The following is a 21130-nucleotide window of genomic DNA, read 5'->3' as shown; positions in this document are numbered from 1 at the left end:
TCCACGGGAAAGGATTCCTGAAAACACAGGTACCAGCTCCAGTGCTCTCAGAGGCTGTCAGCGAAGCTTAGCAATGAATATTTTTATATCTGTGAGGCATGCTTCGACATCCCATTGTATGAGTGAATGTGTGTAGGGGCCAAAGGTCAATGTCAACTGTTTTTCTCAATTGATCCCCTACCTTGCTTTTTGACACAGGGTCCCTCACTGACCCTGGAGCTCATGAATTAGCTAGAATAGCTGACCAAGGAGCCCCAGGAATCTTGCTTGCACTTCCCCAGCACTACAGGCTTTCTATGTGGGAATCCAAATTCGGGTCCTCATGCACTCGCACAGCAAGCACTTGGCTGACTAAACCATCTCCTCAGCCCCAGTGTGATACTTGATTCATGTGCATGTTGAGTGGCAATCAGCTCTGGGTAATCATCATACCCATCCTTAACAGAAGTTATTAAATTAGAAGAAATATAAGAAATAGGAAAATATAATAGTTAGAATGATGGCAAAGGAAAGAGTGAGAAGCTTGTGTCTTTTTCCTGCTCTCTGTCCCTCACCTTGCTTTTGCAGTCATGAAACCATCCCCTCCTGAAAGTCCCAAGATAAATATCTTTGCTTCCTCAATCTTGAAGGAGTGACTCATCTATTCAGTACAGCTAGCCACTTTCCTCATCTCATGGTACAAGTGCTTCTAAAGAGACCGGAGGTTTTAAAAGACAAGCTTTGGCTCAGAAGTCTAAGGCCAGGGAATTTTTCTTGGGAATATGAACCCAGAGTGTGTGGGAGCAGGAAATGTCTGAGTCACATAGGACTAAGCTTAAACCTGCTAAAACAGGACAGCTGGCTTGGGAGTGTGGGAGGGACACTTTGTGAGTTGGCCTGCCTATCTGAAATAGCACTCCAAAGTGACAGTCCATATTGGTGTAACCTACAGTTTAGTATTATGGGAATCCAATTGTAAATTACTACTTGTAGGAGCTTCCCAGACTGCTAAGCAAATTGTGATACATAATCTTAACTATTGCTACATCAGAAGGAAACATGGAGAGATGGCCCAAGCCTTGGGCTAGCTGCAGGGCAAAACATTACAAGAAATGCAACCATCTTGCCAGGAAAGATATTCTCAAGTGTGACCCTCCCTCTGCTGTTAAACAGTTTAAATAGTGTACCCCAAGAAACTATAATGTCCCCAGGAATCTCAGGAGAAGAAAAGGAGCCTTACACCAGCCAGAGGAGGAACTTGTCTCCCTGTAAGAGGCCACCTTGCAGGGAAGACTGAAGTAGAAACAGAGTTGGGTCCAAGATGGGTGAAGCCACATCCTAACCAGGGCTGCTTAGCTGTTTGTATCTCTTGCCATGTCAAGACCAAACTTCGTGGCAGGACCCTGAAGATGAACTTCAGGAGTCACTGTGATCTCTTTCCTCTTCCCAATTTGGCCACATCGACACAATCTGTTTTCTCTCCTTTTCAAATTGTTTCTTTAATGGGCCTATTGTGCAGGGGTGGCTAAGCACGGCTTGTGAAGGCTGCCAGTACCCAGGCTTCAGCTTCAACAACTTGGGGGACAGCAGTATTAGATACTGGTCTTGGACCAAGGCCCCAAGCTGAGCAAACTTCCAGGTTTAGATAAGGTTGTGAAAGGTGTGTGTCTCATGAAATGGATGCATGAACAAACTAAAAGCCATATACACACCTTTTGAACTGTATGTGAATGCGAACTGACACACAATGTGATAGCTTTCTTTCCTTAGTACTCCACAGTGTGCCTCATCTCTGCTTCTTGTATAAAGGCTCAGTCTTTGGCACTCCTGAAGAGACCCTATGTCCTCCCACCGCTTCTGTACTCCAAACTAAATCAATGTGTAATTTCAAAGCCCCAGAAACAGAAGCCAGGCAGAGGGTTTGGATTTAATGCTCACAAAGAAGCATCATTGACAATGCTAAGCACAGCATAGAGGCAGAAAAAAATCCACCTCCAAGAATAAACTGATAAAAGAGAGTGTTGTTTTTAACATTATATTTTACCAATAAAGGCTCTGGAGCCAGATGCTGGGGTGGGTGAAAGCCTGCTGGCTCAGAGACAGCACTCAGCTGACCTTCCTCCTCAGACAACATTCTAGAAGCCTCCTTCCTATGCCATCTCAAACAAGACTCCTCCAACTCAATAGCCTTCCCTTCCACTTCTTTTGCAAATCTCCCTGTCCTCCTGACTGCTTCTTACTCTCTGCTTGCTCTACCTCTTGACCTATGGTTGACTTTATTTAATCCTGTTTTCAGTAAGAAGAAAGCACTTGATTAAAGGTATGTGCTAGGGTCAAACTATGGCACAACTAGAAGCAGGTTTTCCCAGTAAATCAATCTAGAGGTTCACAGTGTGACCAAATATCCTACAACAAGATAAACAGAAGTAAAGCACACACATTTCTTTGCCATATGTAGTTGGCATAGGAGCCCTCATAAGGAACTCAAGATGCCAGGTAGTTAGAGCGGGTCATATCTCACATATATAATAACTAAACAAAGAACACTGTGAACAAACCACAAACCATATGGAGAGAATTGAAAAGTCAGTTATGTTAACAAAGGCTGTTCAGAATCCTCCCAGTGATGATTTCTTGTCCTTAGAGATGGGATATCCAACTTTCCAGTGTAGGGAGGGTGTCTTTCAGATGAGAAACTGGTTTCTGAGCAGGGTAAGGTGGCTGGCACTCTAGAAGCTGAGTAGAAGAATCACCATGAGTTCAAAGTCAACCAGTGCTGGAGTGAGATTCTACCAAGGCAGAGTGGGAGAGTGGGGGTGGGGCAGGAAGGAAGGAAGGAAGGAGGAAGGAAGGAAGAAAAAAGCAAGGAGGGAGAGAGGGAGGAAAGGAAAGAGGGAAGGGAAGAAGGGGAGAAGGAAGGAAAGAAGAAAGGAAGGAGGAGAGAGAGGGAGGGAGGGAAAGAAGAAAAAGGAAGGAAGGAGGGAGGGAGAGAGGAAAGAAGGAAGGAGTAAGAAAAAAAGAAACATCAAAACATACCTGTTGCTTTGCATGTCTTTATAATAGTTAAGATATCAGAATACTATATATTAACCCCTTCCTCAGCAGTGATGTGTAGTTTGAAGGAGTCATTACTGGCAAGTGCAGATTAAAAAGCAAAGGTGAAAAGAAAACACATAGTGTCAGATGGCAGGCTGCTTCAGTGATTAACAGGAGTGTCCAAGGCCAACATAACAACCACAGACATAGAGAAAAGGGCAGAAGAGAAGGGCATTGTTTTGCAGTCCAAATGGCTTCATTAAAGTCTTATGTGTTGGATTTTATTTAAAAAATTTTATTTCATACTTATTTATTTATTCATGATGTATGTGTGTCTGACTGTATGGGTGTGTACCTGTGCATGTACTGTGTCCCAGCCTACTGGTAGAGGTCAGAGGTTAACTTGTGGGAGTTGATTTTTTTTCCACTTCTACCACTTGGGTCCAGGGGATCAAACTCAGATCATCAGGCTTGGCAGCAGGCATCTTTACTGGCTGAACCATCTTGCCACTTTTGAATTTTCTATTAGCCACATAAAATAAATACAAAAAGAATAAAGAAACAAGTGAAGCTGATTTTGGGCACCTAGTGTATTTAAGTAAACAGAAAGAAAATATAATTTTACAATACTCAGGGAAGGGTTTGCTTTCTTTCTCAGCACAAAATAACCTAGATTCAGTTTCATCCTTCACACTCATAGTGCATGGCTATTTGGCTAGCCATATTGGTCAATGGTCACAGGCTGTGAGTGGTTACCATCTTGGAAAATGAAAGCTTAAACTATTACCTCTTCAGATATTTTTGTTTTCTGACATACAGGACTGATAAAATTTACTAATTATTAAACCCAAATCTTCAAACTTTAAAAATAGATAGTATTTATGTATCAGTTTCATTTTCCAATTGTCGTGATAAAATACCTTGACAGAAGAAACTTAGGAAAGGAAGGGCTTCTTCGAGCTCACAGTTCCAGGCTACAATCTGTCATAGCAGAGGAGTCACCGTGGCAAGAACTTGGAAGAACTGGCCACATTACATCCGTAGTCAAGAGCAGAGAGCAATAAATCAAGGCTTGCCTGCTCATGCTCGGCTCACTTTCTCCATCCTTCGATGGTTCCCTGCCTAGGGAAAGGTGCCACCCACAGTGGGTGAATCATCCCACACCAATTAATTAAGATCATTCCCACAGAGAGAAACCAACAGACAAACCTGATCTAGATTATACTTCACTGGAACTCCAGTTTCAAGGTAACTCCAGACTGCATAACATGTAGAAGAGCATCACTTTAATGCATAACCTCCCATCCCTTGTCTCCTAAGTCCTATGATTATCTCATGTTGTAAAACTCAGTCTTACTTAAATTTTTCATAGTACTTAAACTTTTCAATATTAAAAAAAATTATCTGTGAAAGTCCATAAAATCAAAATCAAGTTAAATACTTTAACATGTAATGGCAAGAATATATAGACTTATTCCTAAAGGGAAGAATCAGTAACAAGAAATAATCACAGAAAAAAAAAATCCAAATGGGAAAATTCTAAATTGTACAGCTAAGTGTTTGTCGTCTGGAGTTTGTGATGAAATTATCTGAGCTTCAGAGGCCTTAAGTAGCTTCACTCCTCCAGATATGCCGCCTCAGCCCACACAGATTCTCCATTAGCCTGCAACTTTTCTTGGGTGACATCTCAAAGTCTTGGGTTCTCTAATATCTAGGAGTTCCCATTGCAACTGAGTAGTCACCTTCATGGATTCATTCACTGGCCTCTCAGGGCATTCTCTACTGTGACTTCAACCTTGCCACACAGTGCCAGGCCTCGGAGGCTCTTCATAGCTATCTCCACTTTGCACCTCTTATGGCCTTCAAAGCCAGTACCATGTATATAACACATTCAACGTAGTCAAATTCTGCTGCCAGCTTGAGATGTACCCCAGGTCCTCTTGGACCACAGCTGTGTTGGCTTCTGGGTACTGACTCTTGAGCAACTCTTTACAGGACCCTCCCCTGCTGTGGTACTGGTTTCCCTATCAATTACAGCTGTTTCTTCAGCACTGGCCTGAGCACCATCCTGCCTTGAGATTTCATCTGCCAAACAAATCAGCCCAGTGTGCTTAACTTTAACACCCAAGTTCTCAGGACAGTAGAAGAATGAAGCCAGATTCTTGACCAAACTGTGGCACGAATAGCCCCTGTTCTGGCTCCTAATAGAGTCCTTGTTCCCCTCTGAAACCTCATGAGCTGAGCCTGTTCTATTTATATTTCTCTCAGAAGTCAGCTTCCAAGCTTCTACTAGAATGGCCCATTAACCTCTGCTTCCAGCATTCAACAGCTTTTCTAGCCCAAAGTTCCAATCGCTTCCACATTCCTCCAACAAAACAGTTCAAAGGACCTAAAAGCCATACAGTCAGGTTTATTACAAGAATGGCCTCCCTTCTCAATACCAATTCCCGTTCCCTGTTACTGTGGTAAAATCACGTCAATAAAATACCAAGCTGTTGCGAAGTACTTCTTTACACTGTGTGAAAAATGTGTCACTGTGATTGGTTTTAATAAAGAGCTGAGTGGCCGGAAGGTGTTAGGCAGGACTTCTGGGAATAGAGAGGACTTTGGGAAGAAGAAAGGTGGAGGTGACAGTCAGACACAGAGAAAAAACAGAAGGTACAAGATGGAAGAGAGGTAATGCCATGAGCAGAATGAATATTAATATAAATGGGTTAATTTAAGTTACAAGAGCTAGTGGTACCAGCCTAAGCTAATCACCAAGCTTTTATAATTAATAAGTCTCTGTGTCACTATTTGTGAGCTGGCAGCTAATGAAAACGTATGCAATACCAAGCCAGTCACAAACCCTTTATCCATAATGGTGCACTAGGTATACTAGCATTCAAGATATGCTAAAGCAACGGTGGCACAATTGTGGGAATAACCAACCAATAACTGATTTGACTGAAGGTCTACTCCACAAGATCGAACCCACACCTAACACTGCATGGATGACCAAGAATCTGAGACCAGATAACCCAGGGACCTAGGGTAAAACCAAATAATACTGGACTTAAAAAATATTTATGGTGATGAAATGACTCCAAATAATATTCTGCTATACCCATAGATTAGTGCCTTGTTCAGTCATCATCAGAGAAGGTTCCTCCAGCAGCAGATGGGAACAAATATAGAAACCCATAGTCAGACATTACACAGAGAGTGAGAGACCTTGGAACACTCTGCTGTAAATGGGATGTCTCATGAAATGCCTCCCCTCAGAGTTCAGGGAATGCTGTAGAAGAGGAGGTGTAAAGAGTATAAAAGCCAGAAGGAATGGAGGACACACACACACACACACACACACACACACACACACACACACACACACACACACACACACACACACACACACACACACACACACACACACACACACACACACACACACACACACAACACACACACAGACACACACAATACACACACACCAAAAAAAAAAAAAAAACAAACAGGCCTTGTAAATCATCATGAACAAAGCTCATATGAATCACAGAAACTGAAACAATATGCACAGGGCCTACACATGTGTACTGAATGGTTTTGTGTGTCAACTTGACACAACTAGAGTCATCAGACAGGAAGGAATCTCAGCTGAGGAAATGACTGTATGAGATCCAGCTGTAAGGCATTTTCTCAATTAGTGATCAATGGAGGAGGGCCAGTCCATTGTGAGTGGTGCCATCCCTGGGCTGGTGGTCCTGGGTTCTAAAAGAAAGCAGGTTGAGCAAGCCACGGGAAGCAAGCCAGTAAGCAGCTTCCCTCCACGGCCTCTGCATCAGCTCCTGCTTCTAGGTTCCTGCCCTGTTTGAGTTCCTGTCCTGACTTCCTTCAGTAATGAACAACAATGTGGAAATATAAGTCAAATTAACCATTTTCTCCCCAACTTGCTTCTTGGTCATAGTGTTTTGTCTCAGCAATAGACACCCTCACTAAGATACCATGTCTTCACCAAGTCCTCTGTGAATATGTTATGACTTTATTTTAGTGTTTTTATGGGATTCCTGAGTGTGAGAATGAGTAGGTCTCCTCCCTTCTCTTGGGCTGTTTTTCCTCTGTTACTTTGTCTTGTCCAACTCTGGTGTGATTGCTTTTGTTTTATCTTATATTTTATTTTGTGATTTTTTTTAAAAAAATGAATAAATGAATGAATGAATGAAAGAAAACCTAGCCACTAGGGTAAATGTTAACTGAACTGTCATTTGTACCTGCTGGGAGAGGGAAAATCAGTTCTCTCCAATGGAGTAACCCTGGTTACATCAGTCACCTCAGGGCAAGCCTCAAGAGTAGTTGACCAACATAATGGAATCCACAGTTTTTTTGTGTTGTGCTTTTATTTGGTTATAGTTCAGTGGATTTTTTTTTTATTTTTTGGGTATAATTTTGTTTTCTTGGTTTTGTTGTTGTATTGAGTTTTGTGGGGTTTTAGAGAAAGAACTTAAAGTTGGGTGGGTAGGGAAGGAGAGAAGATCTGAAAGGATTGGGGGAGAGAAAGAATACAATCAAGATACAGTTAAATTTAAAAGCTTGTCTAAATATTAAAAAATAAATAATTAAAAGGTCAAGATAAAAGGGAAAATAAATAGGTAAATATATAAATCATAATGAAATGGGAAAGCATCACCTCAATAGAAACAACTTAATAAGAAAAGTCTTATTTTGCATCAGAATTCCAGGTTAGTCACATCACAGAAGGGAAGTCGCAATAGCAGGACATAGAAAGAATGAGCCATATTATATCCCAGTCAAGGGTAGAGTGCAATGAATTAATGAACACACCTGTTCAACTGATTCTCTTCATTCTTACACAGTTCAGGAACATCCAACAAGGAAATGGTATCACCCATGCTGAGTGTATTTTCCCATATCATTTAATGTAATCAGTATAATTCCCAATAATCTGTAGCAAATTAATATTATGAAAATATTTCTTACATCCTAAGAGACTCTAAAGATTTGAGACTGTTCTCCCAATCTGCACTCAGCCTGTTTCTTTACCTTTCTTTTAAGAGGGTGGTTCTCAACATGTGGGTCACAACCCCATTGGGGTTAAGCAACCCTTTCACAAGGGTCACATATCAGATATTTACATTACAATTCATAACAGTAGCAAAATTACTGTTATGAAGCAGCAATGAAAATAATTTTATGGTTGAGGGTCACCACAACATGAAGAACTGTTTTAAAGGGTTGCAGTGGTAGGAAGGTTGAGAACCACTGTTTTAAGAGAACAGTGAGATCATCAACTTTACTGGCCTTGGATTTCCTGTTTAATCACATTTACAACCTAAGCCAATGCATAGCTGTACTGTTATGTACTTAGAGCTAATCACTAATTCATTTAGTGCTTGCGTTTATAAACACACCCACAGGCAAAGCTGATCCAGATAAGCCTTCTGAGACTTTCTTCCCAAGTAATTCTAGATTGTGTCAGGCTGACAATTAAAACTGACAATCACAACATCCAATCTACTTTTTGTTCTAAAATCTTCCACTGAGACAAGCCTATTCCTGTAAACTTGATCTGAAGCAGTATTTACAGTGAGTGTTTGTTCCAAGAAAACCACAGTTATAGCTCACCTACCCCTTACCGACAAATTGACGCATACTTTTCAAACCACAGAGACAAAAAACAAATCTTTTTAAGTAATAAAAGTAATGAATAAAACTTAACACCTTCTAAAAAGGAAACCCTTTGATGTTGATATTTAAACTTCTAGACTCACACTCAAATCCCCCGTAAGGTTTGACAGAGGGAGAAAAATCAATTCTACCATCCAAATATTATTTTCATAATTCTATTTTTTTCCTGGAAGAAACATAAAATAATTTAAATTTAATATAGTCAGCATCACCACACCATTTTGTAGCAAAACTGTTAACAGGTCATATTTTTAGGCAATGAGAAGACACAGAGCACAGACAACATGGTCTGCAGAGCTGGAATTCATGTTTGTCCTCACAGTCAGACATGGTGCCTATGTCCTGCACAGCAAGATCAGGACACAATCGCTCTCCTTTTCTCAACTTCAATAATTCACTGCTTGCCTCTTAGACTTCCAATCGTTGTAAGGCAACATGCCTAGAAACATCTGCCACAACCACATGCTGCACACAGATTTCCTGCTAATTTACCCCCTTTCAGGACATTTTACCTCCCCAAAGACCATCAACATAAGTTCAGCTATGTAGCTGGGTAGTCTGGCATGTGCCACCAAGCCTGCTTCTGGAAACCTGGCTGTGTGCCAGCACCTAGTTCCTTCCTAAGCTCACTCAGCGGTGAGTCCTCCAAAACTGCAACACAAAAATTGAGCAGGAGGATTCTGGAGCAGGCAGGTTCCCCACTGGAGCTGGGACCCCAGCTCACCTGTCTTCAGGCTACATCCTTTTAGCCTTGAACTAAAGCACCATTCTTCATTAGGCTCTTCAGACTGCTATCAATTCCTGCAGATTTGGCCTCACCAAAGCCCAAAATCATGTCAGCTAATTCCTTAAAGTCTCCTCTCCCCTCTCCTTCCTTCTCTTTCCCTCCCCTCCTCTCCACCATCCTGCCTTACTTCCCTTCTCCTCCCCTCTCCTCTCCTTGCCTTCCCTCCCCTCTCCTGTCCTCTCCCTTCCCTTCCCTTGCCTTCCCTTCCCTTTCCTTCCCTTCCCTTCCCCACTCCTACACACTAAGCAATTGTTATAACATTGAACTATACACCCATTCCTCTGTCCACACATATCCATATCCACACATACATCCCATTGGTTCTGTTTCCCTGCAGACCCCTGACTTATCCAAATGTGCTCAATACATCACAAGTTTAGTTGGCAATTTAATGGGCTTAGCTATCATTTATATTTCGCTAAACCTCAGAAATCCCTCTTGAACAGATTGATTGACCCCTGCTGTGACCTCCTTGTGAGGTCACAACCTTCGTACCAAGTGGAACAATGATGATAATTTAAAGTTGCTACTTGCCCTCAGTTTCTGTCTCCAGAAAAAGTGTTTGAAATTTGTGGCTAATACCCATCTTTTGATGTCAGCAGGAAGGAGTCTCGTGTTTCTTTTGCTTCTGCAATCCACCCTGTGATCATGGGGAAGTCCTCCTTAAGACAAGGAAGGAAAGAGAAGTGTGAAAAAAAGCATGTAGATGTCTGAACCAGAACATCCTTAGTCCTTGTACCAAATCCCTTGATTAAATCTTATCTAATGTCCATCAACTCATTCCCCTTAATATTCTGACTTTTCCAGCTGAAGATCCACTACATTGTTAGTTCAATACTTTGGGTGGTGAGATGCTGGGCTGGGAAGGACTGAAGCTAGGAGGACCGTTAGAGAGAGGCTGTAGTAAGCTATTGAAGGAGGAAGAAAACATGGCAATTTCATGATCTGGACCACCATCCTTAATCAGCAGAATAGCAATCCTTCTACAATTTTCTTTCTTCTTTCTTTTTTCTTTCTTTTTTCCTTCCTTCCTTCCTTCCCTCCTTCCTTCCTTCCTTTTTTCTTTTTCTCTCCCTTCTTTCTTTCTTTTTTTTTAAACCAGGAAACATTCACTAATTTTGTTAGAGCAATAACAGAAAGTTTCTAATTTCTCAGAAGGAAAATAACATGCAGCCAGGGTCACTTGGGAACTGTCACAAGGCATCGTGTTACTGTTCTGATGGCTTCCTGCCACAATGAAGGTCATCAAGGACAAATGCCACCAGAGCCACCAAGAAACCAGTCTTTTCACTGGGGGCGGCTCCATTGTCAGGACCTCAGACAGAGGCTGAGAGGGTGTACTTTGTGTTTTGAAGATTTTGATGAGGAAAAGAACAAATCAAGATGAAGAGCAGAACCTCACTTCTCCAACGTAAAACAACAAAAGACAAAAAAAAAAAAACACCTGAAATTACAAAACAACCTAGGAGTATTTCTTTCATAGTCATAACGGAAGGGTACTCTGGGAAGAATGCTTTTTCATGCTCACCCTCCTGGGTGAAGCAAAGAAAGGGTAGCAAGGGGCTAGGACACTAGCAGATAGTTGGGCTGACACTCTGGGCTCCTTGGTTCCCTTTCTTCTGGAGCAGTAGGTGTCTTTGTTGGTGGCTGCAGCAACTTAATGGGGTATGGATCCATAGTTATACTCATCACGCATGTGTAACAGGGTGCAGGGCTCACAAACCACACACTTGTCATCACCTTTTCCAGTTTTCCAGCAGTTACCACAGACACTCCTGGCAGTTTCTCCACTAAGATTTGCACACAGGACTAAACGTAGTCACTTGCCAGGACTCGGAATACAGGAGAGTCTTGGAAATGCACTGTCTGTTTATCTTAATTCTACCTTAATCAAGCAAAACGGAAGGAGGGGTCAAGGTGCATCAAAAGGCAGGATTTCCTTCGTGAATAGTGCCTGCTGTTTGTATCTAATTGGTCACAGCTGAGACTGTTGGTATGAAAACACATGATGTAGGTAGTGGACTACCAGTGGGCCATCGGTAGTTTCCATTCATACCGTATCAGAACCACTGACTCAGCAATAGATAGATGGCTCAGTTTTCCATGCAGTGTAGGTTACCTCCAGACTTTGCTTTCCTGTGACTTCTCTAATAATTACAAGGTGCATCTCAGAGGCTATTTGCTCCTCCCTGCTGTAATTCCCATTAGTTGCCATAATATTTCTGAGTCCAGTGTTCAGACAGAGCTGATTATTTCCAGAGGTGCCCAGTGATTGGGGATGTGGGGGTTATGACTCAGAGGCTCTTTCAATCTCCTGACCTTTTTATGATGTGCAGGAAGTGATCTATTACTAGGTTGGTGACCTTGGTCTGGTATGATGGTGTCTATTCCTCTTTATAGCGGGTGGTTTTGCCCAATACCACTAGTCAGAGTCTCATCTTAAATGATGAAAGCTCAAGTTGAGCAAACACAAAAGGAGTGGACTGTATATAAATTGTCCTGGGACCTAGGCTGAAGCTACAATCAGCCAATGTAGAGGGCATGATTTTTCCAGCACTTTCTCTCTTCCAGGCCCTGAACAGTTTTGTTTTTTGTTGTTTGTTTGTTTGTTTGTTTTTTACATTAACCAGACTCTCATATCTATCTACTCCACTAAGGCAGTGCAATGACTGAGCATGAGCATGAGGCTCACAGAGTGAAACAGTGAACAAAGGCCACAAAGCTATCAAAAGGTAGGGTTGCAATAGAATCCAGACAATGTTTTCCTGCTGTTAGTTAACCCCTGCATTCTGTGTCAAAGAAACTGCTTGAACACCTCATTAGGAAATGGCACTCCTTATCTTAAACATTTTAGAGACACTTTGGGCAATTTTGCCTCCCCCAATGCCATATTTTTGTACTCAAAAAATATTCAAATCACCCGCTTTCTTTTTGTGTTGGATTGGTGTTGCAGTTGTTTTTTTTAATTCTATGGTCTCATTTAAATTGTTCCTCCATTTTTTTGGTCTTAAAATCACAAAAGCACACACACACACACACACACACACACACACACACACACACACACACACGTTTTGCCTTATTTAGAGAGAGGAGTGTTTTGTTGTTTGGGATGAGCATGAATTCCTAAACTCAAGCATGTCTCCTCAACCTCCTAAACAAGTAGACATCACCACATCCAGCTCATTACATTTTGGTTGCAAAAATACATTTTTATAATCTTTTACCAAACTGTGAATGTATTTCAATCTGAAATGAATGACTGAGAAATTAGGTGGAGGGACAGTGCTTGTTTGGTGGTCAATACAGGAGTTGCAAAAAACAAAAACAACAAAACAAAACAAAACAAAAAAATAAACAGAAAGCATATCCTGCCGGCGCCTTGTCATATGCATTAAACTGAAATGTTAAGTAAGGAAATACACAGTTAAAAAGACTCAGTCTTCTCTGCCACTGTTTGGCAGTTGCTAGGAGCCCAAGGTGAGAGGAGAAACTGGTTTCAAGATTGAGCCCAAAGGTCCTTCCTATTGCAAAGGGTTTCCTGACCACTCCCAGCCCACTGGGTTAGAACTGGCATTTCCCTGCAGCAGTCTCACCAAAGACACAGCCAGCATCTACTGCAGTTCATGAAGCTGCAGCAAAAGTCTTCCACTTTATAAATCAGCACCCCTGCCCTCGGAAAAGACTGTCTTGTTCTCTCTTGAATGACAGCCAGAATTGCCATGACCATATTAACGTATTTTTCCCACATGGTAAGTGTCCACAAAGACAAAACTGCTTTCAATATCATGTAGACTAGCAAGACCTGGCCTTCTCACTGCCCTCTGATTTCAGGGCAAAAATTATGTTAGAAATACATGTTCTCACAAACTCCATGAGGTAATTCTCTCTTAGAGGTCTATGTGCTGATGCATACACATTCTTAGATCTTCTAGAAACTTAGAGGTTGGTTGGTGTGGGGGTGGGGTGGGTGCCTTTTCCTGCCCACCATTCATCTCATAAGGGTCCTCATTGGAAGAGATAAACTATGGAAACTAGAGCCTGTGTGTTCTCATGCTGCTTAGTGATGTGGGTGGGTGGAGAAAAACTGGTTTGGATAACAAGGGTGTGTTCTAACAGTAATAAACTGGGAGGGATGTAGCAATGTCAGGTTGTTCACATTCTGCTCTTTGTCCCTGTCTGTGCCTGCAGGCTTAATGAGAGTCTGTTCTAGCAGACAGCCAACATCTACCTTTGGAATGAGAGTCTTATGGTTTCAGCAGGTCAGAGAAAATTTTCATTGTCTATGCCAAAAGAGACAGCCAGGAAGTCACAGGGCCTTCCCTTCTCCTGCTTCCTATCTCCTCAGTTGCCAAAACACCACATTCCACATATCGTTAACCCAACCCGTGGCAAATGCCTAAAATAAAAACCAAGGAAGTAACATAAATCAAGAGGTGTGTGAAATGATTTGATGGTGACGGAGATTAGCTTATTTGCAGAATCACAGCCACAGAAAAATATTCTTATATTTCTGCACAATTACGATTTTGGGGAAAAGTTTACTGAGACATGGGACCTCAGCTGGAAGAACAAGGCTTGACATTAAGAGTGACTATTAAAGGAGAATTCTAGAGTCATTGACCTCCTCCCCAAAAGTGCATGCCTTTTCCTATCAAGGGTTGGTGGTTGGGGGTGAAGCCTCGGGACCTGATAGGTATAAAGTTCATGGCTCCAGTCTTCCCTTCTTTACAAAGAAATCTATTTAGATTCCTGACCATAAGCAGCTAGGTCTTTCTTTGTATTTCCAGGGTGTGTTTGTCTATACTAAGAAAGAAAAGATTTCTCTTCATGTCTCAAATAAAGTGAGTGCCTCTTTCCTTAGGTGTAAATGCCCAGGCTGACTTTGGAAGGTGCCCTTGCCTGCCCTAGGCACCAGTAGTTGCAGGGTGACTGGCACCTGGGGTAAGAATTTAGACAAGAGGAGCCAGGCCTACCCTCATACATCTGTACCCTAGGCTGAGACAGGAAGATTAGAGTTTGAAGCTAATCCAGTTTTATGGCAGACTTTATCTCCATAACAAACAAAGGACAAAAGAAAGCCTCATATTTGCTACAAATAAAAAATGTCTCCTTTAGAAACCATCGCTGACATTCAATGCAATAACAGTAATTCAGACAGATATTAAACACTAAGCAAGAATGTGTGCCCCCTTAGCCTCTGTCGACCAAATAAAACATGTCTCTTATTTGACTCCAATCACCAAACTGCTAATGTAACTAAGAAAAGGTTAGAGCTGTCACACCATGATTTGATAGCAGTTCAAAGACTCCTTTGCTCAGGGAAAAATGTATCAATTTCTGCTTTCTTTTTAAGACTCCCCCTCACCAACACCATTTCTGAAAATTCATTCTTCAGCTGATTAAAGAACTATTTTAGTGTCAAAGTGTAGATCAGGAGTGCTGGCCCCAAAGTTATCAAATACTGACATCAGTAAATTAATTTGTTTAAGTGTGACCCAAAGCCAGGTGAAGACATTTGCCTAGAGGTTGGTGAAAGGTAAGAGTGGAGAAAAACCTTACAGTTCTGCAAATCAGAGGAGCTCTAGCTAGGAGGAGGCTCCTTGTCTGCAAGCAGTGAGAGAACAGAGAACAATGTGGGGCACAAGAGTGCTGAGTTCCCTTTCTGCTGTGTAGAGGGGATGGGGGTTGGGGGTGGCAGGCACTGAAACAGGAAGTAATGGGGCACTGGGGACAGACAGTGTGTTTCTTCAGGTTGCTCAGTTCTTTTTAGCAACATTTTTTTTTCAGCCCTATATTTTGAATGATGTTGGGAACTGTCTTCTCAAAGTGCATGGGAGCTATCCTTTTGGGAGGCTGACCACACTTGGCTGCAAATTATGCTCACTGGGCTCTTGTAGAGTAAAGCTCCAACACTGAAAGTGACAGGGGATATTATAAAGACATATGGGAAAGCCAGAAGAGAAAAGTAACCAGTGAACTAATCTCAGGGAGTTCAGAGCATACCTCAGTTCCACGAAGACTTCCAGCTGCTGCAGCTATGACAGCTTGACAAGGCCCTTGTTCTTGTCCCCATCTCCCACCCAGACACAGGATCCTCTTTGCTTGCTAACTGTCTAGCCTCTGTGCTTGAGCGGTAGCCTCTGCTTCTGCATTTTCTTCTGCCCTGTGGTTTACACCCCAACTCTTTCTCTGAAAGAGAACTTACTTAGGATGGTCTGAGACTGAGTAAGGAAAAAAAAAAAAACAATACAATGAACAGAAAATCAACTTGGCAATGGTTTCAACCATAAGCATTTATTTTTCTCTCCTTGGCAAACATGCAGAGGTGAATGGTTATGGACACTGAGTCAACGGTTCAATGCTAACACTGATGACTCAGGCTGCCAGTATTCACAATCCTCCGTGTGTGTGTGTGTGTGTGTGTGTGTGTGTGTGTGTGTGTGTGTGTGCGCGCGCGCGCGCGCGCGCGCGTAAATGTTTGCATATATATGCTCATTTGGGTGTGTAAGTGAGCATGCATGTGTGTTCACTGGCATAGGGAAGTCAGAGGTACATTGTAAGTGTCTTCATCAATCATTCTCCACTATATATTTTTGTTTTGTTTTGTTTTTCCAGGCAGGGTTTCTCTGTGTAACAACCCTGGTTGACCTGGAACTCAAAGAGATCAGCCTGCCTCTGCCTTCCAAGTGCTGGGATTAAAGGCATGCTTCACCGTTGCCCAGCCTGCAGTATATTTCTTGAGGCAGGGTTTCCTATTGAACCTGGAGCTCATCAGTCTGGCTGGACTGTCTAGCCAATGAACCCCAAGGATCTGCCTTTCTCCTTCCCACACCACATCCTCATCACTAGTGTTACAGACTTTTGTCTGCTGCACAATGTGGATACTGTAGATCTGAATCAGGCCCTCACGCTTACATGGCAGGTACTGCACCAATTAAGCCATCTCCCCAGTTGCACTTCCATTTTTAGTTGTGGATTTGTTTTCTCCTAAGACTTAGTGCATGAGGGTTGCCGATTGCCACTGCCCAGTAGACTTCACTGTGTATACCATTGAAGCAGGGAATTAGAAAGGGTCAAGTCTAATGTGTCCTCTTGTTGCATCTGTTCTTATAAAGCTCTCCAGTCATTTGCAAAAGACTGATGGGAGTTCCAAGTGTTTGATATCATACTGATACTAAGAAAAGCACTTTTTGTTTTTACTCCCCATACCTCTCTCATCTGTCTTGCTGTTATATCTGATCATGTCATGCCACCCCCTGCTTCAAAGTCAGCAGGACAGGAAAGTTACCCACTGAATGAAAATGAGGACATGACTGCTTCAAGGTATGGTTGAGAAGTGTTTTGTTGTAGATATGAGAGAGACCACAGCCAAGCATAAATTAAATTACATATGCTTTCATCCTATGTCTCTTTAAAAGCTTGATTTTCTTTCTTCTTGTGTTTATTTGATAAAGATTAATGTACTTTTAGATACTTGTCCAGGGGTAGGAGATGTGGCAGTGAGGGAAACAAGGAGTTAATCTTTCTGGCAAAATTTCTGGTAACTTTCAGTAAAAGGTTTATCTTTATAGTAAAAAGAGGCAAGTTAAAGAAATGTGTGTGTGTGTTACACATCTACCCACATATGAATTTCTTAAATCTCATATTAAATCCTTTTTTGTGTTCCTATAGTCCTGCTGCATTCTTTGGTAATTACAATAACTATTTGTGGAGATTGTGTCACCTATGTTTATACATTTTGTATAAAAAAACCCAAGTGTATATACAACACATGTGCTTTGGAGATATATAATTTACAACAAGCTCTCCAGATGGTGATAAACACTACACCAAATAGAAAGTTAGATACAGAGTAGTGTGGAGACAGAGGCCTGGGGAAGCACATGGGGTTAAGGGTATTGGCTATACTTTATGGCGAAGAGAATGTAAACCTCTGTGTTCTAGCTATAGACCCTCAGGCTCTCAGCTTTAAAGGGAAGCACAAAAAACATTCCTGCCCTGATAACGGGGAAGGAAATGCCAGAGCTTGGGCACAGTGTGTTACTCCTTGTTGGCTCTGGATCATGCTTTATATCTAAGCTTTTAGTTTATTTGACTTGGGAAGATTTAGTTCCACGTCCTCCCCGCCACCAGGAGTGCTGCTGGTAGTCAGTCTCAGCTGCCAGTTTTCTTTGGGGAGGTGCTTCAGCTAAAGTCACAGGAGCCCCAAATCATGTCCTGTTCTAGCTCCTATTCAGGGCTGGTAAGATATAGCTTCACTTCCCACACCCATCTAGCCACCCAGACTTCAGAGCAGCTTGTGAGGTTGGGATGTCCTCACACATTAGTTCTTGCTCTGCTTCCTCCTACCTCCATTTTACAGCGGCTTACATCCAGCAGCAGTCCCTAAGAAATGTTTTGCATCTCCTTTTCAATTCCTGTATCAACTAGAGCAAAGTCTGCAAATCACATAGAGTGGTCTATCCTGCTATATATTCCTAAACAGCAAAGTGCAGTAATTTATCCTCACACCCATAAAATGACTAGAAATGTCTTTCATGGAGTGTAGATCACAAGCACACCAAAGGAAATAGTCTTGCAGACAGTGTAAAGTCTTCCTATTCCTAGCACCAAGGATGATTTGCTGTGTACCTTTTCCAGAAATGCAAAAAGCTGAAGTTTAATCTGGGTCAGATCTACTGAATACGAACTTGCACAAGATCACCAAGGTCTGTACTGACATTAAAGTCTGAGAAATACTGGGCTATGTGATTAATATAAACAGCAAGCTTTAGCTGGTAATTCCTAGTCTGCACAATGTCTTCATAACAGTTTGCTTAAAGATAAGACTTTCTTTCATGCAGCAAAGACTGATTGAATGTCATGCTGAGATTTCAGACTTTCTGAGATTGCATTCTAAGAAACAGAGAAAATCAATCAATGGGCATATGTGTAGTGTGTGTGGCGGTGGCAGTGGGGTGGAAAGGTGTTATTAAAATGCAGTGGGATAAAGAGAATGGAAGAGTGGGTTGCAATCTAAAATTTCTGCAAAGACGGTGATAAGCAGAGAACTGAAGCAGGTGAGGCAGTTTGTTTGAGGATAATAAGTCTTGAGTTTTGTCGATACTAAGAGCAAAGTCAACTAAAGTGAATGCAAGGGTTTGAGAGATGCAAACTAATGGGTGCAGTTACAGAGGCAACGGAACTGATCTCTTGATGAGACTGTAATAATTTGTCATTTGACAGTTCATTATTAAAATGGACATGCAGTGTGTGTGTGTGTGTGTGTGTGTGTGTGCGTGGTAGTCGTTTGGTTTTTTTCTAAGAACAAAGTGCTTACCCAAGCACATTGGGTTGTGTTGTGGGAGTCTGCACAAACAAAAAACAGAGGTTCAAGTTTCGAAGACAAAACCGGCAGGAATTGGAGAAAGCTTATTTGAACTCTTCTAAAAAACCTCAGGTTCCAAGATGCCTACAGGGATGAGATAAGCATGGTGTCTGGGTTGTATTCTGAGGCAGAAATCTGTAACCCCAGGTCACTACAAAAACTGAAAGAGGAATAGTGGAAGGTGGTGTCAAGTTGAAAGAACCTTTGGATCGGAGTTCTTCTTGTAGCCCAGAGGCCAGGTGCTGAATACAGACCGGGCACACGAAGGTTCAAGCCTTAGGCTAGTCCACTTCTCTTGCAACTTAGTCAGGCTTTTCCGCCCACGCCCTGATCCGATAGCTTGCCCAGCCAGACTTCTCCCATTCCTGGCATCTCAGTTCAGGACCCGCCTCCTCGTGGAGACCCCGCCTCAAAATCCCACCCCCGTCCCGGATCTCCAGTCAACGCTTACAAATCGAGTATTCTCCCCGCCCCTTTGCCTAGACCCCACCCTGGCCCCGCCCCTGACGGTCCTCCTCTGCCCCTACCTCCACTCTTCGTCCTGCCGAGACTCCACCTCCCTCTAAAACCACGCCTCTCAGAGGCTGTAGACGTCCACTTTGGTCCCGCCCATCTCTCCGGCCCCGCCCCCTGCGGACTTAAGCGCCCGGGCGGACGTGACGCCAGGCCCGGGCCTCAGGCCGCACGGGTAACCCGTCAGTCCCCTTTCTTGCTCTGGGATAGAGCCGCAGGCCGCAGCTAGAAGCATGATTCTGCTGGTGGTCCTGATGCTGTCTGCGGAGGCCGGGAGCGGAGCCGTGACTAGCATCGAGGATCCAGAGCCGCCTTCGGGTAATGACTCTGAGCCGCTGCGGGCAGGGTTGTGGCAGGAGGCCAGGCGGGAGGCGCCCGGCCGGGAAGTCCCCCCTAGTTGCGCTGCACCGCTCCGGGCAAGGCATTCCTGGGTCCGGGGTCCGGAGACCGCAGAGGCGCCGAGCTTACCGCGGTTTACACGCCACTTTGGCCTCTTCTTTGCCAAAGCAACAACGCAAACCTTTAGTGTCTAAAGTTTAGTCTGATACCATTAGTTTCCAGGGCAGTGTTTGGCATTGTGTGTACAACTCACTGTTTACAGACCATTTTCCGGGTGTTGTCCAAATCCTTTGTGTAGGAGAGAAGAAAGGTCTACCAGCTGATATTAAGTGATTCTGGTTTGTAAGTCGGGCTTTTAAGTATGAAAAGTGTTGGGCTGCAAGGGTTCCTCTCATAGCGTAACTCCTCAGAGCCTTTGATTTCACCTGCCCGTTCACATTAACCAGGGAATACATGCTGGAGATAGTTTTCCGTGATAGAGCTCTAGAGAGAGCAATAAAGCTTTTTTCATCAGCTCCCTCTCAGTCCCTAGCCTTAAGTGTCTGAGATGTTTGCAGTTAACAGCTGCCGGAAGGCATGGGGATCACCCAACCTCTTTAACTCCAGGCGCTCCGCTTAGGTGTGCAACATTCCCATTCAGCCCTGCTTTGACTTGATCCTCAGAGGTCAAGCAAAACTATTCACGATAGCTGGGAAATAGCCACCTAGATGTCAGTCGACAGAAGAACAGAGAAGGAAAACGAGGTGCATATACAAAATGAAATTCCATTTAGGTATAAAGAAAAATGAAATCATAATTATAGAAAAAAATGGAATCAGAAATAGTGTTAGTTGTATTAAGTGAAATAAGCCAGATTCAGAAATTCAGAAAGACAAATACTATGTAAACCTAGATATATGTGTGTGTGTGTGTGTGAGAGAGAGAGAGAGAGAGAGAGAGAGAGAGAGAGAGAGCATGAGAAGGGAGGAAAAGATCTTGAAGGAGGGGAGGAGAAAATAAAAACATGGAACATGAATGCAGAAGGGAGCTTCTTTTGGGAGGCAGGTGACCAGAAACAGAAGTAGGAGCAACTGGGGGACAAATTAGAATGTATGATGACAGGTGTGTGTGAAAATGCTGTGTTAAAATCTATGACTTTAGTAATTTAACATTTTTTAATTAAAATGTTCTCATTTAAAAAAAATGTCAAGCAAACAAATCCTTAGTTATCCCTTAGGATAGACAAGGTGCCAAGGGTTAGGAAGACTCACAGTATGGTTAGGACTTATTGAGTGCTGGGCACTGTCTTAACAGAGAGCATAGCAGGTCTACTTTCACAGCTACTTCTAATGTAGTGTTGCTGGTATCTGCATCTATGATGAGTCACACGGGGTTGCCCAAGTGGTAGAGGTCATTTACTAGGTAATAGAGTCCACACTCT

At 42.7% G+C, this 21130-nt stretch overlaps 1 protein-coding gene across 1 annotated transcript in view; it reads left to right on the top strand.

Annotated features, from left to right (window-relative positions):
• The first annotated feature begins 19506 nt into the window (after nt 1-19506).
• Nucleotides 19507-21130, top strand: part of Ifngr1 (interferon gamma receptor 1) — a 29138-nt gene continuing 27514 nt past the window's right edge. The window contains exon 1 of the mRNA XM_027401938.2: nt 19507-19688. Coding sequence (XP_027257739.1) covers nt 19604-19688 — 85 coding nt within the window. The 5' untranslated portion in view covers nt 19507-19603. The remainder of the gene's footprint in view (nt 19689-21130) is intronic.

This window comes from Cricetulus griseus, chromosome 2, assembly GCF_003668045.3.
Source record: "Cricetulus griseus strain 17A/GY chromosome 2, alternate assembly CriGri-PICRH-1.0, whole genome shotgun sequence".
Classification (NCBI taxonomy): Eukaryota; Metazoa; Chordata; class Mammalia; order Rodentia; family Cricetidae; genus Cricetulus; species Cricetulus griseus.
This window is presented reverse-complemented; position numbering and strand designations above follow the sequence as displayed.